The 23688-nt window shown below is 37.4% G+C and overlaps 1 protein-coding gene across 15 annotated transcripts in view; it reads left to right on the top strand.

Annotated features, from left to right (window-relative positions):
- The window catches only part of CEP128 (centrosomal protein 128), a 449614-nt gene that overhangs the window by 45217 nt on the left and 380709 nt on the right, over positions 1-23688 (top strand). For all 15 annotated transcript variants that reach the window (XM_063715661.1, XM_063715658.1, XM_063715660.1 and 12 more), the window contains one exon: positions 556-628. In XM_063715661.1, coding sequence (XP_063571731.1) covers positions 556-628 — 73 coding nt within the window. The remainder of the gene's footprint in view (positions 1-555; positions 629-23688) is intronic.

The following is a 23688-nucleotide window of genomic DNA, read 5'->3' as shown; positions in this document are numbered from 1 at the left end:
GAAGCGCAGCCAGAAGTAAGACAGTGCAAGACAGAAGGGCTTTTTCTTTTCTTTGTAAATCTTTCTGTATGATTTGTTTGTTTATCATGTATGTTATTAATTTGATGAGAAACAAGGTAATGGGAGGTCGGTTAGTGAGGATAGAGTTTGCACAGCACACTTTTCTTTATCAGTTGCTAGAAAGAGGGTGTAAGATCAAGAGTTTTTGTTTTCTGTTGTCCCTTTCTCTCTTTTTTCTTAATTTAAAATGGGAGATATTGCAACATGTGTGTTTATTGAGAGTGATGTTCCAGTGTAACAGCGGTTCTCAAAAGTTTGGTCTCCAGACCTGCAGACCTTAGGAATTTTAGAAAGGCACATTCTTGGGCCTCATCTCAGATTTGCTGATTTGAAATCTGGGGGGCGGGATCCAGCAGTCTGTGTTTTAACAAGGCTTCCATGTGTTTCAGAACCACTAAAGTAGAATATTTTGTAATAACAATTATCATGTTATACATTTCACTAGTTCTGTGTATTTTCTAAATATCCAAGTTTAAATTTTTTTTTTCCCCCTAGGTCGGATGCCGAAACAAAAAGGGCTTTGGAAGAATTGACTGAAAAACTTAATGAAGCCCAGAAACAAGAAGTGGTGAGACCTTTTTTTTAATAAAAAGTTTTATTTCACATATAGAGGATGGGTGGGCTGGTCATAATCACAGTGAAGTTTAGTAGAGTTTAACCTTTTGAGTAGTATGTCCCATTTTGTCTAAAAGTGTGTTCTTGTAGCTCTTATAAAATGTTCATGAATTTTGGGTATTTATATTTGGTATATTTATATTTAGGTATATTTATTTGGTATTTATATTTAGGGATTTATATTACAGTATTAGCATATTAGAGTCAACATTTGTTTTAACTAGGTTAGAGTTTATGATGACTATTTGAAAGATAATTTAAGTTTTACTGGCTCTGATTTTTCTGTAGTTTTTATGAAATGATATTTGAGAAGTGCAGAATTCTTTCACGGTGGTTTTGTGGCACTCCCCATTTTCAGGTCATCTCACATGTGTGTAATTACAATTGCTACAAAGACCTCTTTGCTGTCTGTTTTTGTCTGATATGGTTCCACTTGAAAATACTCCTAATCCCCAAGCTTTATTATCTCAAAGTCATATTGTTGACACTCACTGTTCAGTGATTTATTTTTATCAAATCACTATCCTTGGTGGAATTAAGGTAAAAAAATACAGTCTATATAGTGTTCATTTCTTTTTATTATCAGTTTTTCTTTTTAGGAGGAAACTGTTAATTGTCACTAAACTGTTGCAAATTTGTCAACTTCAGGAGTGTATTTATTCATTTATTTATTTCTCATAATACCTTTTTTTCAAGGAAAGTTAGCAAGATTTTTTCTTAATATATTTTATTCAAATTGAAAGTTTCCTAGTAAAAGTAGATAATTTTTCTCCAGTTGTTAATTTGTTTACAGTTCCTTACATATATATGTTGAGTTCATTCTGGAGTTTGAATTTATTGGCTGAATGTGCTAGGAGATAAAAAGATCAACTAAGTTGATCTTTTTGAAAATAGGGTATTTGAAAATTTCTCTTGTAGTGAAATTTGCTTATTTTAAAAATGTGAATAAACACTTGGCCACATAAAAATACTTTTCTTTTGTGTTTTTGGTATTAAGTTTTTTGTGAAGAGCCTTGGAAAGGTGAAGATAGAATGCCTGAATTCTGCTGAAGTAGACAACATCTTTGCAATTAATGTGTGGCAATGTGGTATCTAATGTGTAATACCAAGATACATTTTTTTTTTTTTGCGTAAAGTTCTAGATTTTTTCAGATGTACCAAGGGCACCTTCAATTTAAATTGTACCAGTCTAAAATATCTAAAACATCACATACTTCAAAAAAAGGACTTTTCTGGGATTAACAGATTGGTGCTTTTCTTAGTTAATTGCAATAGTTCACACAGTACGAAATCTGTGCTATTGTCTGATTTACATACTAAACAAGAGCTGAAGTACACATTTAAGAATGTTGCTGTGAGGTCCTCTTTAACTTACTAAGTAATATGCTGTCTCTTCTCATAAATTCTAGAGTGGAACCTGTTATTTGACAAAGGAAACTGCTGAAGCTCTATCTTCTTTTTTTCTTGTTTCTTTTCATTTTTATAATGTTCTTAATGGGACCATCTATTGAATTTTAATCCAGTTTGATTTTCCATCTTTTCTTTTGTGGTTAGTACTTTTTTGACCTAAGAAGTCATTCCCTATACTTAGATCACGAAGATGTTCTCTTATGTAATCATTTAGAAGCTTATGGTTTTACCTTTCACATTTAGATGTGATATTTACTTGAAATTGGTATTTGTGGTATGAATTAGGAGGAATACATTTTGTATGAATGTTTAATTGATTAAGTTCCATTTATTAAAAAGACTACTGTTTCCCCACTACTTTACAGTCGTATCTTTGTCATAAATCAAATGTTCATATGCACAAGCATCTGTTTCTGGACTCTTTGATCCCCTGGTTTATTTGTCTATCCAACTGCCAGTATTCCACTATCTTGATTACTGTTGCTTTATATTTAGTTGTGATAGGGATAGAGTAACTCCAAGATAAGGACACACCCATCATCCCCAAAATTTCTTACCCACCCAGCCCTGATTTGCCCTTTCCCTACCTCTAAAACTCAAGTTTAAATGTAACTGTACTTTTTTTTTAATAAATTTTATTTTGTGCATTTAAGCTATGCAACATGATGTTATGGGGTATATGTAGATAGTATAAAGATTATTACATTGAAGTAAATTAACATATCTGTCATTTCACAGTTACCCATTTTTTTTTTTGTTTGTTTTGGTTTGTGGCAAGAACAGCTAAAATATATTTATTTAGCATGAATCCCATATATAGTACAGTTTTATTATCTATAGTTCTCATGTTATACTTTAGATCTCTAGACTTGTTCATCCTACATATCAGCTACTTTGTATCCTCTGACTTGCATCTTCCCATTTCATCCCCTCTACCCCGTCTGTCCCTGGTAACCACTGTTTTGTTCTCTATCTCTGTATATTTGATTTCTTTTTGTAGATTCCGTGAGATCATGCAATATTTTTCTTTTTGTGTCTGGCTTATTTCACTTAGCATAATGTCCTCCAGACCCAGCCATGTTGTGGTAAATGAAAAGATCTCATTCTTTTTTAAGGCTAAGTAATATTTCATTGTATATATGTACCACAGTTTCTTTAGTCATTTGTCTATCAGGTTGTTTCCGTATCTTGGCTATTGTGAGTAATGATGCAAGGAACATAGGAATGCAGAATCTTTACAAGGTGATGATTTTATTTCCTTTGAGTATATGCTCAGCAGAGGGATCACTGGGTCATATGGTAGTTCTATTTTTAATTACTCTTTCTGCATACTCTTGTCAACATTTGTTATTTTTTGACTTTTTAAAATAATAGCCACCTTTACAGCTATGATGTAGTATCTCGTAGTTGTTTTGATTTGCATTTCCCTGATGATTAATGATGTTAAATACCTTTTGATATAGTTATTGGTGATTTTTGTCTTCTATGGAGAAATGTCTATTTAGATTCTTTGCCCGTTTAAAAAAATTGGATTATTTGTTTTTCTACTATTGAGATGTATGAGTTCTTTGTAAATTTTGGGTATTAACCTCATCAGATGTATTGTTTGCCAATATTTTTCTCAATTTCTAGGCTACTATTTCACTTTGTTGATTATATCTTTTGCTGTACAGAGCCTTTTTAGTTTGAAGTAGTCTCATTTATTTATTTTTGCTTTTGTGGCCTGAGCTTTTGTTTTGATACCCAAAAATCATTGCCAACGTCAGTGTCCAAGAGATTTTCCCCTATGTTCTCTGATAGGAGTTTTATTGTTCCTGGTCTTACATTTAAGTGTTTTATCCATTTTGAACTTATTTTTATGTGTGGTATAAGGTTCAGTTTCTTTTGTGTGTGAAATTCCAGTTTTCTTAGCACCATTTATTGAAGAGACTCTTCTTTCCTCATTGTGTCCTATTGGTGCCCCTGTCAAAAATTAGTTGACCATATCTGTTTGGGTTTGTTTCTAGGTTCTCTGTTCTGTTCTATTGGTGTGTGTGTCTGTTTTTATGCCAGTACCACATTGTTTTGATTACTATAGCTTTGTTATATAATTTTAAATCAGGACATATAATTCCTCCAACTTTGTTTTTCATTCTTGGAATTGTTTTAGGGTTTTTATGTTTCCATACAAATTTTAGGATTTTTTTTTTTCCTTTGAGGAATGCCATTAGGATTTTGATAGGGATTATGTCAAACCTATATATTGCTTTGCGTAGTATGGATAATTTAACAATATTAATGCTTCTGATTCATGAGGATGGAATATCTTTTTATTTATTTTTTCATTATTTTGTCTTCAATTTCTTTCAGCAGTGTCTTATAGTTTTCTGTGTACAGGTTTTTCACCTTTGTTAAATTTACTCTTCAGCTGTTTTTTAATTTTTAAAACATGAAATATACATATTTCATGAAATATTTTTATTCAGGCATGCAATATATAATAATCACATCAGGGTAAATGGGGTATCTATCACCTCAAGCATTTATTCTTTGTTACAAACAATTCAATTATACTCTTTTAGTTATTTTTAAATGTACAATTAAATTCTTATTGACTGTGGTTGTGCTGTCAAATACTTGGTTTTATTCATTCTTTCCAGCTATTTTGTTTTTTTTTGCACCTAGTAACCATTCCGTCTCCTCCTCACCCTTCAACTATCCTTCTCAGCCTTTGGTAATCAATCCTTGTACTCTCTGTGAATTTGATTGTCTTAATTTTTAGCTCCTACATGTGTTGTTTTTCTTTCTGTGCCTGGCTTATTTCACTAACATAATGGCCTCAAGTTCTATTCAGGTTTTTGCAAATCACAGGACCTCATCTCTTTTTTTTGGCTGAATAGTACTCCATTGTGTATAAACACCACATTTTCTTTATTTATTCTTCTGTCGATGGACACTTAGATTGTTTCCAAATCTTGGCTATTGTGGATAGTGCTGCAATAAATGTGGGAGTGCAGATATATTTTTAATATGCTGACTTCCTTTGTTTTGGGTATATACCTAGCAGTGGGATTGCTGGATCATGTGGTAGCTCTGTTTTTAGTTTTTTGAGGACCCTCCATACTGTTATCAAAATAGTGCTTATACTAATTTACATTCCCATCAACAGTGTGGGAGGGTTCTCTTTTTTCCACACCCTTGCCAACATTTGTTACTTATTGCCTGTCTTTTGGATAAAACCTATTTTAACTGGGGTGAGATGATGTCGCATTGTAGTTTTGATTTGCATTTCTCTGATGCTCATTGATCTTGAGCACCTTTTTGTATACCTGTTTGCCATTTGTATGTCTCCTTTTGAGAAATGCCTGTTTCTTTTGCCGATTTAAAAATAAGATTATTAGATCTTTGCCTATAGAGTTGTTTGAGTTCCTTATGAATAATGGTTATTTTGTTTTTATTTTTATTGTTAATTAAACTTTAAGATCTGTGATACATGTGCAGAACATGCAGGTTTGTTACATAGGTATACATGCACCATGGTGGTTTGCTGCACCCATCAACCCATCATCTAGGTTTTAAGCCCCACATGCATTAGGTATTTGTCCTAATGCTCTCCCTCCGCTTGCCCCTCACTCCGCAACAAGCCCCAGTGTATGATGTTCTCCTCTCTGTGTCCATGTGTTCTCATTGTTCAGCTCCCACTTATGAGTGAGAACATATGGCGTTTGGTTTTCTGTTCCTGTGTTAGTTTGCCGAGAATGATGGTTTCCAGCTTCATCCATGTCCCTGCAAAGGACAAGAACTCATTTTTTTTTATGACTGCATAGTATTCCATGGTGTATATGTGCCACATTTTCTTTATCCAGTCTATCATTGATGGGCATTTGGGTTGGTTCCAAGTCTTTGCTATTGTGAATAGCGCTGCAATAAACATACACGTGCATGTGTCTTTATAGTAGAATGATTTATAATTCTTTGGGTATACACCCAGTAATGGGATTGCTGGGCCAAATGTTATTTCTGGTTCTAGATCCTTGAGGAATCGCCACACTGTCTTCCACAATGGTTGAACTAATTTACACTCCCACCAACAGTGTAAAAGTGTTCCTATTTCTCCACATCCTTGCCAGCACCTGTTATTTCCTGACCTTTTAATGATCACCATTCTAACTGGCATGAGATGGTATCTCACTGTGGTTTTGCTTTGCATTCTCTAATGACCAGTGATGGTGAGCTTTTTTTCACATGATTGTTGGCATCATAAATGCCTTCTTTTGAGAAGTGTCTGTTCATATCCTTTGCCCAGTTTTTGATGGGGTTGTTTGTTTTTTCTTGTAAATTTGTTTAAGTTCCTTGTAGATTCTGGACATCAGCCCTTTGTCAGATGGATAGATTGCAAAAATTTTCTCCCATTCTGTAGGTTGCCTGTTCACTCTGATGATAACTTCTTTTACTGTGCAGAAGCTCTTTAGTTTAATTAGATCCTATTTGTCTATTTTGGCTTTTGTTGCCATTGCTTTTGGTGTTTTAGTCATGAAGTCTTTGCCCATGCCTAAGTCCTGAAAGGTATTGGCTATGATTTCTCCCAGGGTTTTTTGGTTTTAGGATTTATGTTTAAGTCTTTAATCCATCTTGAGTTAATTTTTGTATAAGGTGTAAGGAAGGGGTTCAGTTTTAGTTTTCTGCATATGGTAGCCAGTTTTCCCAGCACCATTTATTAAATAGGGAATCCTTTCTCCATTGCTTGTTTTTGTCAGATTTGTTAAAGATCAGATGGTTGTAGATGTGTGGTGTTATTCCTGCAGCCTCTGTTCTGTTCCATTGGTCTGTATATCTGTTTTGGTACCAGTACCATGCTGTTTTGGTTACTGTAGCCTTGTAGTATAGTTTGAAGTCAGGTAGAGTGATGCCTCCAGCTTTGTTCTTTTTGCTTAGGATTGTTTGGCTATGCAGGCTCTTTTTTGGTTCCATATGAAATTTAAAGTAGTTTTTCTAATTCTGTGAAGAAAGTCAATGGTAGCTTGATGGGAATAGCATTGAATCTATAAATTACTTTGGGCAGTGTTGCCATTTTCACGATATTGATTCTTCCTGTCCATGAGGATGGAATGTTTATCCATTTGTTTGCATCCTCTCTTATTTCCTTGAGCAGTGGGTGTAGTTCTTGAAGAGGTTCTTCATGTCCCTTTTAAGTTGTATTCCTAGGTATTTTATTTTCTTTGTAGTGCAGGTGAATGGGAGTTCACTCATGATTTGGCTCTCTGTTTGTCTATTATTGGTGTATAGGAATGCTTGTGATTTTTGCCCATTGATTTTGTATCCTGAGACTTTGCTGAAGTTGCTTACCAGCTTAAGGAATTTTGGGGCTGAGACAATGGGGTTTTCTAAATATACAATCATGTCCTCTGCAAACAGAGACAATTTGACTTCCTCTCTTCCTATTTGAATCCCCTGTATTTATTTCTCTTGCCTGATTGCCCTGGCCAGAACTTACAATACTATGTTGAATAGGAGTGGAGAGAGAGGGCATCCTTGTCTTGCACTGGTTTTCAAAGGGAATGCTACCAGCTTTTGCCAATTCAGTATGATATTGGATATGGGTTTGTCATAAATAGGTCTTATTATTTTGAGATACGTTCCCTCACTACCTAGTTTCTTGAGTGTTTTTAGCATGAAGCACTGTTGAATTTTGTCAAAGGCCTTTTCTGCATCTATTGAGATAATCATGTGGTTTTTGTCATTGGTTTTGTTTATGTGATGGATTACGTTTATTGATTTGCATATGTTCAACCAGCCTTGCATTCCAGGGATGAAGCCAACTTGATCGTGGTGGATAAGCACTTTGATGTGCTGCTGGGTTTGGTTTGCCAGTATTTTACTGAGGATTTTTGCATCAACGTTCATCAGGGATATTGGCCTGAAATTTTCTTTTTTTGTTGTGTTTCTGCCAGGTTTTGGTATCAGGATGATGCTGGCCTCATAAAATGAGTTAGGAAGGAGTCCCCCTTTTTTCTATTGTTTGGAATAGTTTCAGAAGGAATGATACCAGCTTCTCTTTGTACCTCTGGTAGAATTCGGCTGTAAATCGGTCTGGTCCTGGGCTTTTTTTGATTGGTAGGCTATTAATTACTGCTTCAATTTCCAAACTTGTTATTGGTCTATTCAGGGATTCAACTTCTTCCTGGTTTAGTCTTGGGAGGGTGTTTGTGTCCAGGAATTTATCCATTTCTTCTAGATTTTCTAGTATATTTACATAGAGGTATTTATAGTATTCTTTGATGGTAGTGTGTATTTCTGTGGGATCAGTGGCGATACCCCTTTTATCATTTCTTGTTGTGCCTATTTGATTCATCTCTCTTTTCTTCTTTATTAGTCTGGCTAGCAGTCTATCTGTTTTGCTAATTTTTTCAAAAAACCAGCTCCTGAATTCCTTGATTTTTCGAAGGTTTTTTTTTGTGTCTCTATCTCCTTCAGTTCTGCTGTGATCTTAGTTATTTCTTTTCTTCTGCTAGCTTTTGAATTCTTTTGCCCTTACTTCTCTAGTTCTTTTAATTATGATGTTAGGGTATCGATTTTAGGTCTTTGATGCTTTCTGATGTGAGCATTTAGTGCTATAAATTTCCCTCTAAATACTGCTTTAGCTGTATCCCAGACATTCTGGTACATTGTGTCTTTGTTCTCCCCATCACTTTCAGGTACACCAATGAATCATAGGTTTGGTCTTTTCACATAGTCCCATGTTCCTTGGAGGCTTTGTTTGTTCCTTTTCATTCTTTTTTCTTTAATCTTGTCTTCATGCTTTATTTTATTTAGTTGATCTTCAATCTCTGATATCCTTTCTTCCACTTGATCGATTTGGCTATTAATATTTGTCTATGGTTCACGAAGTTCTCATGCTGTGTTCTTCAGCTCCATCAGGTCATTTATGTTCTTCTCTAAACTGGTTATTCTAGTAAGCAGTTCCTATAACCTTTTATCAAGGTTCTTAGCTTCCTTGCATTGGGTTAGAACATTCTCCTTTAGCTTAGAGGAATATGTTATTAGCCACCTTCTGAAGCCTACTTCCATCAATTTGTCAAACTCGTTCTCTGTCCAATTTTGTGCCGCTGCTGGAGAGGAGTTGCGATCATTTGGAGGACAAGAGTCATTCTGGTTTTTGGAATTTTCAGTATTTTTGCACTGGTGTTTCCTCATCTTCATGGATTTATCTACCTTTGATCTTTGATGCTGATGGCCTATGGATGGGGCTTTTCTGTGGGCATCCTTTTTGTTATGTTGATGTTACTGCTTTCTGTTTGTTAGTTTTCCTTCTCACAGTCAGACCCCTCTTCTGCAGGTCTGCTGGAGTTTGCTGGAGGTCCACTCTAGACCTCATTTGCCTGGGTATCACCAGCGGAGGCTGCAGAACAGCAAATATTGCTGCCTGCTCCTTCCTCTGGTAACTTCGTCCCAGAGGGACACCCGCCTGATGCCAGCCAGAGCTCTCCTGTATGAGGTGTCTGTTGACCCCTGCTGAGAGGTGACTCCCAGTCAGGAGGCACGGGGGTCAGGCATCCACTTGAGGAGGCAGTCTGTCCTTTAGCAGAGCTCGAGTGCTGTTCTAGGAGATATGCTGCTTTTTTCAGAGCCAGCAGGCAGGAACGTTTAAGTCTGCTGAAGTTGCGCCCACAGCCACCCCTTTCCCCAGGTGCTGTGTCTCAGGGAGATGGGAGTTTTATCTATAAGCCCCTGACTGGGGCTGCTGCCTTTCTTTCAGAGATGTCCTGCCCAGTGAGGAGGAATCTAGAGAGGCAGTCTGGCCCCAGGTACTTTGCTGTGCTGTGGTGTTACTCACAGTCAGAGTTAACACTATGAGGGGAAAACTGCCTACTCTAGCCTCAGTAATGGCGATGACCCTCCCACCACCAACTTTGACTTCAGACTGCTATGCTGGCAGCAAGAATTTCAAGCCAGTGGTTCTTAGCTTGCTGGGCTTTGTAGGAGTGGGGCCCGCTGGGTGAGACCACTTGGCTCCCTGGCTTCAGCCCCCTATTAGGGGAGTGAACAGTTCTGTCTCGCTGGGGTTCCAGGCACCACTGGGCAACAAAAGAAAAACTCCAGCAGCTAGCTCGGTGTCTGCCCAAACAGCTGCCCAGTTTTGTGCGTGAAACCCAGGGCCCTGGTGGTAGAGGCACACAAGAGAATCTCCTGGTTTTTGGGCTGCAAAAACCATGGGAAAAGCATAGTGTCTGGGCCAGATAGCACAGTCCCTCACAGCACAGTCCCTCACGGCTTCCCTTGTCTAGGGGAGGGAGTTCGCCAGTCCCTTGCACTTCCCCGGTAAGGCAATGCCCCACCCTGCTTCTGCTCATCCACTGTGGGCTGCCCCCACTGTCTAGCCAGTCCCAATGAGATGAACTCGATACCTCAGTTGGAAATGAAGAAATCTCCCACCTTCTGTGTTGGTCTCTCTGGGATTTGGCGACTGGAGCTATTCTTATTCAGCCATCTTGTCAGCTCTCTGTATAATGGTTATTAATCCCTTGTCAGGTTGATAGTTTGCAAAATTTTCTGTCATTTTCCGGGTTGTCTCTTCATTTTGTTGATTGCTAACTTTGCTGTGTGCAAGCTTTTTAACTTGATGTGATCCCATTTGTCCATTTCTGCTTTGGCTGCCTGTGCTTTTTGGATTATTACTCAAGAAATCTTTGCTCACTCCAGTGTCCTGGGGAGTTTGGTCCCCAGTGTTTCCTTGTAATAGTTTCATAGTGTGTGAGGTCTTAGATTTAAGTCTTTAATCTATGTGATTTGATTTTTGTATATGTCAAGAGATAGGGATCTAGTTTCATACTTCTGCATATGAATATCCAGTTTTCCCAGCACCATTTAAGAGATGTTCCTTTTCCCAATACAGGTTCTTTGCAACTTTGTCTAGAATGAGTTTGCTGTGGTTGTGTGTATGTGCTTCTGGGTTTTCTATTCTGTTTCATTGGTCTATGTTTCTGTTTCTATGCCAGTTCTATGCTGTTATGGTTACTGTAGCTCTGTAGCATAATTTGAAGTCAGGTAATGTGGTTCCTCCAGTTTTGTTCTTTTTGCTCAGGATAGCTTTGAATATTATGGGTCTTTTGTAATTCAATATTAATTTTAGGATTTTTTTTTCTATTTCAGTGAAGAATGTCATTGGTATTGCATTGAATGTGGATTGCTTTGGGTAGTATGGACATTTTAACAATATTGATTCTTCTAGTCTGTTAACATAGAATATCTTTCCATTTTTTAATGGTTTCTATTTAATTCCTTGCCTCAATCTTATATAGTTTTCACTGTAGAGATCTTTCACTTTTTTGGTTAATTCCTAAGTATTTAATTTTTATCTTTAGCTATTGTAAACTGGATTACCTTCTTGATTTCTTTTCCAGTTTGTTTGCTGTTGACATATAGAAATGCTACTGAGTTTTGTATGTTGATTTTGTATCCTGCAACTTTACTGAGTTTATCACTTCTAGCAGTTTTTTAATGGAGTCTTTAGGTTTTTTTCAAATAGATGATCATATCATCTGCAAACAAAGATAATTAATTTGACTTCTTCCTTTTGAATTTGGATGCCCTTTATTTCATTTTTTCCCACTCTCAAAGATTCAGCCTTTGTTTTATTTAAAAAAAATTTTTATTTAAAATTTTGCAGGTAGGTAGTAGGCATGTATATACTTACAGGTACATGAGATGTTTTGATATAGGCATGCAATGTATAATAATCACATCAGAGTAAATGGAGTATCCATTACCTCAAGTGTTTATCCTTAGTGTTACAAACAATCCAGTTATACTCTGTTAGTTATTTTAAAGTGCACAATTAAATTCTTATTGACTGTAGTCATCTTTTTGTGCTATCAAACACCAGGTCTTATTCATTGTATTTTTTTATACCCATTAAGCTTCCCTTCCTCTTACCCACTACCCTTTTCAGCCTCTGGTAACCATCCTTGTACTCTCTATCTCCATGAGATCAATTGCTTTTATTTTTAGGTCTCACAAATAAGTGAGAACATGTGATGTTTGCCTCTCTGTGCTGGCTAATTTCACTTAGCATAATGACCTCCAGTTCCATCCATGTTGTTGGAAATGACAGAATCCCATTCTTTTTATGGCTGAATAGTACTCCGTTGTGTATAAGTACATTTTCTTTATCCATTCATCTGTTGATGGACACTTAGATTACTTCCAAATTTTGGCTATTGTGAATAGTGCTGCAACAAACATGGGAATGCAGATGTCTGATACACTGATTACCTTTGTTTTGGGTTTATATCTAGCAGTGGAATTGCTGGATCATGTGGTAGCTATATTTTTAGTTTTTTGAGGACCCTTCATACCATTCTCCATAGTACTTGTACTAATTTACATTCCCACCAACAGTGTAGGAGGGTTCTCTTTTTTTCCATACCCTCACCAGCATTTGTTATTTTCTGTCTTTTGGATATAAATCAATTTAACTGGGGTAAGATGATATCTCCTTGTAGTTCTGATTTGTATTTCTCTGATGATCAATAATGACCTTTTTGCATGCCTCCCTGCCACTTGTATGCCTTCTTTTGAGAAATGTCTGTTCAGCTATTTTGCCCATTTTAAATTGGAATATGAGATTTTTTTTCTGATAGAGTTGTTTGATCTTCTTAAATATTCTGATTATTAATTTATTGTCAGATGAATATTTTCTGTCATTCTGTGGGTTGTCTCTTCATTTTGTTGATTGTTTCCTTTGCTGTACAGAAGCTTTTTGACTTGATGTGATACCATTTGTTCGTTTTTGCTCTGATTGCCTGTGCTTGTGTGGATGCCCTTTCTTTATCTTGTCTGCTGATTCTAGCTAGGACTTCTAGTGCTATGTTGAATAACGGTGGTGAAAGTGGGCATTCTTGTCTTGTTCCATATCTTAGAGGAAAGGCTTTCAGTGTTTCCACATTTGGGATGATAGTTGCTGTTGTTCTGTTGTATATGGCTTTTCTAATGTTGAGGTATGTTCCTTGTGTACTCAGTTTTTTGAAGGTTTTTTTTTTTATCGTTGAAGCGGTGTTGAATTTTATCAAATGCCTTTTTAGCATGAATTGAAATGATCATATGGTTTTGTCCTTCATGCCATTTATATGATGTATCTCATTGATTAATTTGCATGTGTTAAGCCATCGTTGCATTTCTGGGCTAAATCCCACTTGTTATTGATGACCTTTTATCAATGTGTTATTGAATTCATCTTGCTAGTATTTTGTTGAGGGTTTTTGCATCAGTATTCATCAGGGATATTGTCTTGTAGTTTCCTTTTTTGATGTGTCTTTATCTGGTTTTGATATTAAGATAATACTCGTCTTATAAAATGGCCAATATTACTCTATTACTCTTCTTACTCTATTTTTTGGAATAGGTTGAATAGGATAAGTATTAGTTCTTTAAATGTTTGGTAGAATTCAATAATGAAGCCATTGGGTTTCAGGTTTTCTTTGCTAGAAGACATGTTGTGTCTTTTATCTCTTTACTTGTTATTGGTCTGTTTAGCTTTTGGATTTTCTCATGGTTCAATCTTTGTAGGTCGTGTCTGTCTAGGAGTTTTCTTCTAGATGTCTTCAAGATTTTCCAATATATTGGCATATAGTTACTCATAGTAGCCAATAATGATCCTTTGAATGTCTGCAGTAGCAGTTGTAATGTCTCCATTTTCACTTCTGCTTTTATTTATTTATTTGGGTCTTCTCTATTTTTTTCTTAGTTTGGCTAAAGGTTTGTCAATTTTATTTATCTTTTCAAAAAACCAACTTTTCATTTCGTTGATCTTTTGTATTTTCTTAATTTCAATTTCGTTTATTTCTACTCTGATCTTTATTATTTCTTCTACTAATTTTGGGTTTGGTTTATTCTTGCTTCTTCAGTTTTTTTTTAATGCTATCATAAATGGAACTATTTTCCTGATGTCTTTTTCAGTTAGATAATTGTGTATAAAAATGTAGTAATTTTTATGTGTTGATTTTGTATCCTTTACTGAACTTATTATTATTATTATTATTATTTTTTGAGACGGAGTCTCTCTCTGTCACCCAGGCTGGAGTGCAGTGGCGCGATCTTGGCTCACTGCAATCTCCACCTCCCAGGTTCACGCCATTCTCCTGCCTCAGCCTCCCAAGTAGCTGGGACTACAGGTACCTGCCACCACACCTGGCTAATTTTTTGTATTTTTTTTAGTAGAGTTGGGGTTTCCCCATGTTAGCCAGGATGGTCTTGATCTCCTGACCTCGTGATCCACCCACCTTGGCCTCCCAATGAACTTATTATTTTTAATAGGTTTTTTTTGTGTGGAATCTTTGGGGTTTTTGTGGTGTAGGACCGTTACCTCTGCAAATAGAGATAATTTTACTTCTTTTCCAATTGGATGCATTTTATTTCTTTTTCTTGTCTGATTGTTCTTGCTGGTACTTTTAGTACTATGTTGAATGGAAGGAGAGGGGGCATCCTTGCCTTGTTCTGGATCTTAATGGAAAAGCTTTCAGTTTTTCTTCATTTTTATAATGTCCACTGTGGGCTTCTCGTAAATGGCTTTTATTATGTTGAGGAACTTTCCTTATACGTCTAAATTGTTGACAGTTTTTATCAAGAAAGTATGTTGGACTTCGTTAAATGCTTTTTTTTCTCATCAGTTGAGATTATAATGTGGTTTTTATCTTTTGTCCTGTTAATATGATGTATGACATCAATTTGCATATGTTTAATCAGCTTTGCATGCCAGGAATAAATACTGTCTGGTCACGGTGTATAATTTTTTTGATGTGTTGTTGGCTTTGGTTTGCAAATATTTTATTGAAGATTTCCGTAAGTGTTCTTCAGAAAGATTGTCATAGCTTTCTTTTCTTGTGTTGTCTTTATCTGGCTTAGATTTCAAAGTGATGCTCCTTCATAAAATGTGTTTTGTTGTATTTCTTCTAGCTACATTTTTTGGAAGAGTGTAAGAAATTTTGATATTCTTGCTACTCTTAAAAATTGTCTTTGATTTTTGACAGTGTGATTATAATATGACTTGAGGATCTCTTTGAGTTGAATCTGCTTGGGAACATTTGAGCTTCATAGATCTGGATATCTGTATCTTTTCCAAGACTTGGGAGGTTTTCAGCAATTATTTCATTAAGTAAACATTGTTTTCTCTGTCCTTTCTCTGTGAAATTCCCATAATGTGAACATTTGTTTGCTTGATGGTTTTTTATAAGTCTTTACTCTTTTTCAATCTTTTTTCCCCTCTGGTTGAGTCATTTCAAAATACTCATCTTCAAATTCACAAACTGTCTCTTCTGTTTGATCTAGTCTGCTGTTGCAGCTCTCAATTTTATTCTAATCTCATTGATTGAATTCTTCAGCTCCAAGATTTATGTTTGGTTCTTTTTTAAATGACATGTATCTCTTTGCTGAATTTCTCATTCAGATCATGAATTGTTTTCCTGTTTTTACTGAATTGTCTATTTGTATTTTCTTGCATCTCACTGGAGTTTTTAGAGTATTATTTTGAAATTCCTTTGGGGCAATTTTAAATTTTTGTTTCTTTGGGATCAATTACTGTATAATTATTCTGGTCCTTTGGTGGTGTCATATTTCCTTGGTTTATCATTTTTTTGTGTGTCCCTATGTTAATTTCTGCCTATCTGGTGGTACGGTCACTCCTTCCAAACTTTACAGAGTGGCTTTTGTAAGGGAAAACATTTAGCTGCAGATGGGCCTGAGGGTCCTGGCGTGGCAGAGTGTGGTGGCTCTGCTTCTGTGTTAGTGCAGTGTTGTAGTCTCTGTGAAGTTTTTTCAGTTGTGATCAATGTTAGTGATACCTGCAGAGCCTCAGTGGTCTAGGCTGAAGGAATTTGTGGTAGTGACAGTGACTGTGTAGGTTATTAGAGCAAGGGTTTTAGGGATTCTCCTGTTTTTGTCTTTCTTGGAGTGGGGATTCTTAGCTGAGAGGATCTCTCTTGAAGTTGGATCTGACGTGGTTCACAGGCAGCTACAGTGGCACTGGGATCCACAGCACAGATGCTCAGAGTGGTCGTGAAGTCAGGTTCTTGCATACATTGTCTTCTGAAACTTGTAGCACCTGGGACTTGAGGCACAGAATCAGTCTCCAAGGCATGAGTGGATGCAGTTCTTCCAGTAAACTAAGGTTTGTTGCTCTAAGGGACAACCTGGTAGCTTAGGCCCAGGGGGTTGGGAAGCAGCTATGTTCTTACCCATGGGAGCAGGGCACCACACTTGTATGGCTCCGACGAGGAAGGGGTGCTCCAGAGGCTCAGGCCCTGGGGTTGGGCACAACTGCAATTTGGGACCTAGAACCAACAGGGCACAGTAGAAGGCTGGACTCCAGGATATGAGGAACCATGCAGTGGTGACTCTGTACTCTAAGATGGTGGGATATGGTAGTAACTCAAGTTTTAAGAGGCCAGGTGCAACAGCAGCAAGGACCGAGGAATGGCAATATACCACTGTGGCTTGGGTCTCAAGTGGTGAAGAGAAACACAGAGATGACTCCATTCCTTGAAGAGATGAGGTGCCTGAGTAGCTTAGACAGTGGAGGGCTAATCTAGTTCCAGGTAGATGGGGTGTATTCTGGTTCTTGGGAATGGAGGGTGGAGTGGCACAGCTCAGCCATGGCTCTTATTCCCTGGGATGTGAGGCACTGCTAAAAGTGCAGCTACGTGAGTCAGTAGAGCCTCTGGATTCCTGGGTATATGGTGTCATGTCACCTGTGTGCTGGGAGGAGCAACTGCTCTAATATGCTGGAGGACCAACTGCTCTAATATGCTGGAGGACCAGGGTCCCTGCTGGGGGAGGGGCTGCTGCCTCACCAATGGCATGGTGTTGAAGGAGACTTCTCTGGTGTATAGGAGGCCAGAGGTCCCTGTGTGACAGAGCACTACCTCGGCTGTGCCATGGGGGGTGCCACTTCTCTGGTATGTAGGAGGTCTGAGGTACCCAGGCGGTAGGGTGCCACATCTACTCTGGCTCCAGAGGCATAAATTCTCCAGTGTGCCAGAGGCCTGAGGTACCTGCGGTGGGGGGTGGGTATTGCCATGTCTGTGGCAACTGTTGTAAGACTGTTCCAGCACTTTAAGGCTCTGGGTCCCTGGGAGTGGGGCATCCCTTCAGCTTGGTCTTAAGGGGAGGATATAGCAGTGACTGAAACGGGGATATGCAGTGACCGAAGTAGCTTGTCCCTAGGTGGGTAGGGCTGACCCCAACTCGGGGGATGAGGTGGTGGAGGCAAGATGATTCCTTTCCTTCCCTGTGCAGCCATTCTGGCTTTTTGTGCCCTATAGAATTTCTGTTGCTACTTTGCTGTTCTCATTGCTCTCCTGTAGTTATTTTGGTTCAAAATGTGTTTTTTATGTGTGTGCGTTTTCTTGTGGTGGAGAAAAGTGCTAGGAGCTTTTAGTTGGCCAGCTTGCTGACGTCACTCTAAGAAGTTTTATATCTTATACATTTTTTTGCAATTTATTTCTTGAATTTGATATCTTTCATGCTATTTTATAGGGTATCATTAAATATTTTTTTAAAGGTCAATGTAACGCTGTTTTGATTTGGAGGATTTGCTGTATTACATTTAATGTAAATGTTGATTTCATTTATTTAAATATACTATCTTACTATTTGCTTTCTCTTGGACCCACTTACTATATTTCCATTTTTTTTTGTGTTTTTTTTTGGTTTTATTAGTTTTCATTTTTCTGTATTCCACATCTATTAGCTTTCTAATTATATTTTGTTATTCCTTTGTTAACCTAGGGATTACAACATGTGTCTTTGAAATATCAAAACTAATATAAATTAATTCTTTTAGCTCTTTCCAGAAAATGCAAAGATCTTATAGCACCTCAACTCCATAAACCCTGCTTTTCACTTTTATGCCATTTTGTTATTTAATTTTGTATTTAATTGAGCCTTAGAAGGCATTACTATTATTTTATGCAATAATGGTTTATTTAGGTTTACCCTTAGATTTACTGTTTTTCATTCTTCAGTCCTTTCTGCATTTTTCAGATTGCACATCTACCTTAAGAACATATTTTAAGATTACCTTTAGGGTGAGTGTGCATGCCTGAAAGTATCCCATCTAGAATTTCCTTTAGAGTGTGTGCTTTAGTGAAAAATCTTCTCTGTATGTATCTGAAAATTTCTTTCACTTTTTTTTATATATATATATATTTTATATTATTGTTATTACACTTTAAGTTTTAGGGTACATGTGCACAATGTGCAGGTTAGTTACATATGTATACATGTGCCATGCTGGTGTGCTGCACCCATTAACTCGTCATTTAGCATTAGGTATATCTCCTAATGCTATCCCTCCCCCCTCACCCCACCCCACAACAGTCCCCAGAGTGTGATGTTCCCCTTCCTGTGTCCATGTGTTCTCATTGTTCAATTCCCACCTATGAGTGAGAATATGTGGTGTTTGGTTTTTTGTCCTTGCGGTAGTTTACTGAGAATGATGATTTCCAGTTTCATCCATGTCCCTACAAAGGACATGGACTCATCATTTTTTATGGCTGCATAGTATTCCATGGTGTGCCACATATATGTGCCACATTTTCTTAATCCAGTCTATCATTGTTGGACATTTGGGTTGGTTCCAAGTCTTTGCTATTGTGAATAGTGCCGCAATAAACATACGTGTGCATGTGTCTTTCTAGCAGCATGATTTATAGTCCTTTGGGTATATACCCAGTAATGGGATGGCTGGGTCAGATGGTATTTCTAGTTCTAGATCCCTGAGGAATCGCCACACTGACTTCCACAATGGTTGAACTAGTTTACAGTCCCACCAACAGTGTAAAAGTGTTCCTATTTCTCCACATCCTCTCCAGCACCTGTTGTTTCTTGACTTTTTAATGATTGCCATTCTAACTGGTGTGAGATGGTATCTCATTGTGGTTTTGATTTGCATTTCTCTGATGGCCAGTGATGGTGAGCATTTTTTCATGTGTTTTTTGGCTGCATAAATGTCTTCTTTTGAGAAGTGTCTGTTCATGTCCTTTGCCCACTTTTTGATGGGGTTGTTTGTTTTTTTCTTTTAAATTTGTTTGAGTTCATTGTAGATTCTGGATATTAGCCCTTTGTCTCACCACTCCTATTCAACATAGTGTTGGAAGTTCTGGCCAGGGCAATTAGGCAGGAGAAGGAAATAAAGGGTATTCAATTAGGAAAAGAGGAAGTCAAATTGTCCGTTTGCAGATGACATGATTGTATATCTAGAAAACCCCATTGTCTCAGCCCAAAATCTCCTTAAGCTGATAAGCAACTTCAGCAAAGTCGCAGGATACAAAATCAATGTACAAAAATCACAAGCATTCTTATACACCAACAACAGACAAACAGAGAGCCAAATCATGAGTGAACTCCCATTCACAATTGCTTCAAAGAGAAGAAAATACCTAGGAATCCAACTTACAAGGGACGTGAAGGACCTCTTCAAGGAGAACTACAAACCACTGCTCAATGAAATAAAAGAGGATACAAACAAATGGAAGAACATTCCATGCTCATGGGTAGGAAGAATCAATATCGTGAAAATGGCCATACTGCCCAAGGTAATTTATAGATTCAATGCCATCCCCATCAAGCTACCAATGACTTTCTTCACAGAATTGGAAAAAACTACTTTAAAGCTCATATGGAACCAAAAAAGAGCCCGCATGGCCAAGTCAATCCTAAGCCAAAAGAACAAAGCTGGAGGCATCACGCTACCTGACTTCAAACTATACTACAAGGCTACAGTAACCAAAACAGCATGGTACTGGTACCAAAACAGAGATATAGATCAATGGAACAGAATAGAGCCCTCAGAAATAATGCCACATATCTACAACTATCTTATCTTTGACAAACCTGAGAAAAACAAGCAATGGGGAAAGGATTCCCTATTTAATAAATGGTGCTGGGAAAACTGGCTAGCCATATGGAGAAAACTGAAACTGGATCCCTTCCTTACACCTTATACAAAAATTAATTCGAGATGGATTAAAGACTTAAATGTTAGACCTAAAACCATAAAAACCCTAGAAGAAAACCTAGGCATTACCATTCAGGTCATAGGCAAGGGCAAGGACTTCATGTCTAAAACACCAAAAGCAATGGCAACAAAAGCCAAAATTGACAAATGGGATCTAATTAAACTAAAGAGCTTCTGCATAGCAAAAGAAACTACCATCAGAGTGAACAGGCAACCTACAAAATGGGAGAAAATTTTCGTAATTTTCACTTTCTATGTTGAAAAATTTTCACTGGATATAAAATTCTAGATGGGCCATTTTTCCTCTATTCTGTATTTTAAAGAAATTTAATCATTTGGGGGTTTTATTGCTTCTATTGAGAAATCAGACGCTAGTCTTATTGATGCTTTTTTTTTTTTTTATTGAAATGGGAGTCTCGCTCTGACACCCAGGCTGGAGTGCAGTGGCATGATCTCGACTCACTGCAACCTTCGCCTCCCAGTTTCAAGTGATTCTCCTGCCTCAGCCTCCCAAGTAGCTGGGACTACAGGCATGTGCCACCATGTCCAGCTAATTTTTTGTATTTTTAGTAGAGATGGGGTTTCACCATGTTAGCCAGGATGGTCTCGATCTCCTGACCTTGTAATCCACCCTCCTCGGCCTCCCAAAGTGCTGGGATTACGGGCATGAGCCACTGCTCCCGGCCTGATGCTTTTTTTTTAAGGTGTAATAGATTTTTTTCTTCAATTGCTTTTGGGTTTTTCTTCTGTGTCTTTGTTTTTATTTATAGTTTTATTGTGATAAGCTTAGTTGTGTGTGCATGTGTGTGTGTGTGTGTTTTGACTTGTTGCTTGATGCTTATAGTACCATTATCTCTTCAAAAATTACTTTTATTCTTTGTCTCTTCTTTTAGGACTTCACATTTCATATAATCTTGAACTTTTGACTTCATCCCCTTTGTCTCTTATGCTCATTTCTGTCAGTTTTAATTCTTTCTTCTTTCTTTAATTTGAATATTTTCTTCTATATAGCACCTCAACTCCATAAACCCCGCTTTTCACTTTTATGCTATTTTGTTATATAATTTTGTATTTAATTGAGCCTTAGAAGACATTACTATTATTTTATGCAATAATGGTTTATTTAGGTTTACCCTTAGATTTACTGTTTTTTGTTCTTCAGTCCTTTCTGCATTTTTCAGATTGCACATCTACCTTAAGAACATATTTTAAAATTCCCTTTAGAGTGAGTGTGCATATGCCTGAAAGTATCCCATCTAGAATTTCCTTTAGAAAGGAAATTTTTATTTCTTTTTATTTAGTAACTTAATCTCACTTCAACTGAGGCAAGCCTATTAAACGCACTCACTGATTTTCATTTTAAGTCATTGCAAGTTTCAGTACTAGAATTTTCATTTGATTGTTTTTAACTTTGTAATTGTTTTCCAAAATCATCCTTCTGTTTATCTGTGTCTCATAGCTTCATTATCTAGATCTTCAATGTGTCGGTTTCTATTGTCTATTATCCTTTGCTTTTCTTGGACTTTGATCACATTGTTTTGTCCTACTGTTTATTTTTGATTCTCTAGTTATTTTTGTTTGATGACAGAAAACCTATTTTATTTTCTGCCAACAAAATTTGAATAGATAATTTGAGGCTTAGGACATTATTACGTATGAGAATATAGACATTTACTTTTTGTTGTAGACTAGGGTCAGTAGCAATCTTGGATTATCTTATTACTTGTTGTTGAGATACTTTTTGGTACTGGGTCTTAAGTATTTCTGGTTCACCTTTACTGCTTGTGTATAGCCCTTCAGGATTCCAGTCCAAAGGCTAAGAGAGTGATTAATCAGGGACCCATTACTTGCAAGTCTCTCAACTCAACCCTTTTTCTCATTTAACTTTAAGAATCTGGTAAAAACTTTGTTTAGCTTCTCAGTGTCTCAGCTGCCTTTTCTGAAATGAGCTGATATTTCAGGGGAAAAAGTGGTTCTAAAGGATAGACCATTCTCTCCGGGTTTCTTTCTTCTGCATGTTATTCTTGTATTTCCTTATTACTTTTTAACTTCCCAGTGTTTTAAAAAACAATTATATTTGGCCGGGCGCGGTGGCTCATACCTGTAATCCCAGCACTTTGAGAGGCCGAGGCGGGCGGATCACGAAGTCAGGAGATCGAGACCATCCTGGCTAACACAGTGAAATCCCGTCTCTACTAAAAATAAAAAAAAATTAGCTGGGCGTGGCGGCGGGCGCCTGTAGTCCCAGCTACTAGGGAGGCTGAGGCAGGAGAATGGCGTGAACCCGGGAGGTGGAGCTTGCAGTAAGCCGAGATCGCGCCACTGCACTCCAGCCTGGGCGACAGAGCAAGACTCCGTCTCAAAAACAAACAAACAAAAAAACGAATTATATTTAAAATTGTCTTTCTAGCTTTCTAGTTACTTTCATCTGAATTATCTAGTCTGTTATTTCTGGAAGTGAAACTCCTTTAATCTTTTTTATATATCCGATGTCATTACTATGTTTGCTATTTCCTTCCTTCCTTCCCTTTTTTTTTTTTTTTTTTTGACAGAGACGGAGTCTCACTCTGTCACCCAGGCTGGGGTGCAGTGCTGTGATCTCAGCTCGCTGCATCCTCCACCTCCTGGATTCAAGTGATTCTCCTGCCTCAGCCTCCTGAGTAACTGGGATTACAGGTGTGCGCCATGACACTTGGCCAATTTTTGTATTTTTAATAGAGACAGGGTTTCACGATGTTGGCTAGGCTGGTCTCAAACTCCTGACCTCAGATGGTTAGCCTGCCTCAGCCTCCCAAAGTGCTGGGATTACAGGTGCGAACCACCCCACTGCGCCCAGGCTATGTTTTCTAATGCACAAGATTTGACTAAGTTTTTCAACTGTTGCATTAGGCTTCTTTCACTTGCTGCATAGATATACATCTTGTGAACATGCTTGTTGTATTAATTTGTTTTTATGCTGCTGATAAAGACATACCCGAGACTGGGCAATTTACAAAAGAAAGAGGTTTAATGGACTTACAGTTCTGCATGACTGGGGAGGCCTCACAATCGTGACGGCAGGCAAGGAGGAGCAAGCCACATCTTACATGGATGACAGCAGGCAAAAAGAGAGAGCTTGTGCAGGGAAACTCCTGTTTTTAAAACAATTTTATTTAAAATATTCTTATTTTATTTAAAATATTTGTGATATTAAAAATATCATGAGAATAGTGCAGGAAAGACCCACCCCCATAATTCAATCACCTGCCACTGGGTTTCTCCTATGACATGTGGGAATTGTGGGAGTTACAATTCAAGATGAGATCTGGGTGGGGACACCGCCAAATTATATTACTTCTAAACAGGCTTTGATCTAAATTCAGATATCCTTAATATTCTACTGAGGTCCCTGTAAACCTGAGTGAGCCATGGTCATATCCAGTTGTACTGTTATGCTGTTTTTTGAAACTGTTAGATAGGATGGTTTCAATTTGGGGTTTAATAGTACTGATTTGCATAGTGCACATTGCATTTATTGTTTCACCTTTCACCATGTGACAAGAGAACCCGTAATAAAAAGTTATTTTATTTGGATTTCTTTCACATAGCAAATAAAACTAGTAAGTATTATTTAT

This window comes from Pongo abelii, chromosome 15 (genome assembly GCF_028885655.2).
Source record: "Pongo abelii isolate AG06213 chromosome 15, NHGRI_mPonAbe1-v2.0_pri, whole genome shotgun sequence".
In the NCBI taxonomy this organism is placed as follows: domain Eukaryota; kingdom Metazoa; phylum Chordata; class Mammalia; order Primates; family Hominidae; genus Pongo; species Pongo abelii.
This window is presented reverse-complemented; position numbering and strand designations above follow the sequence as displayed.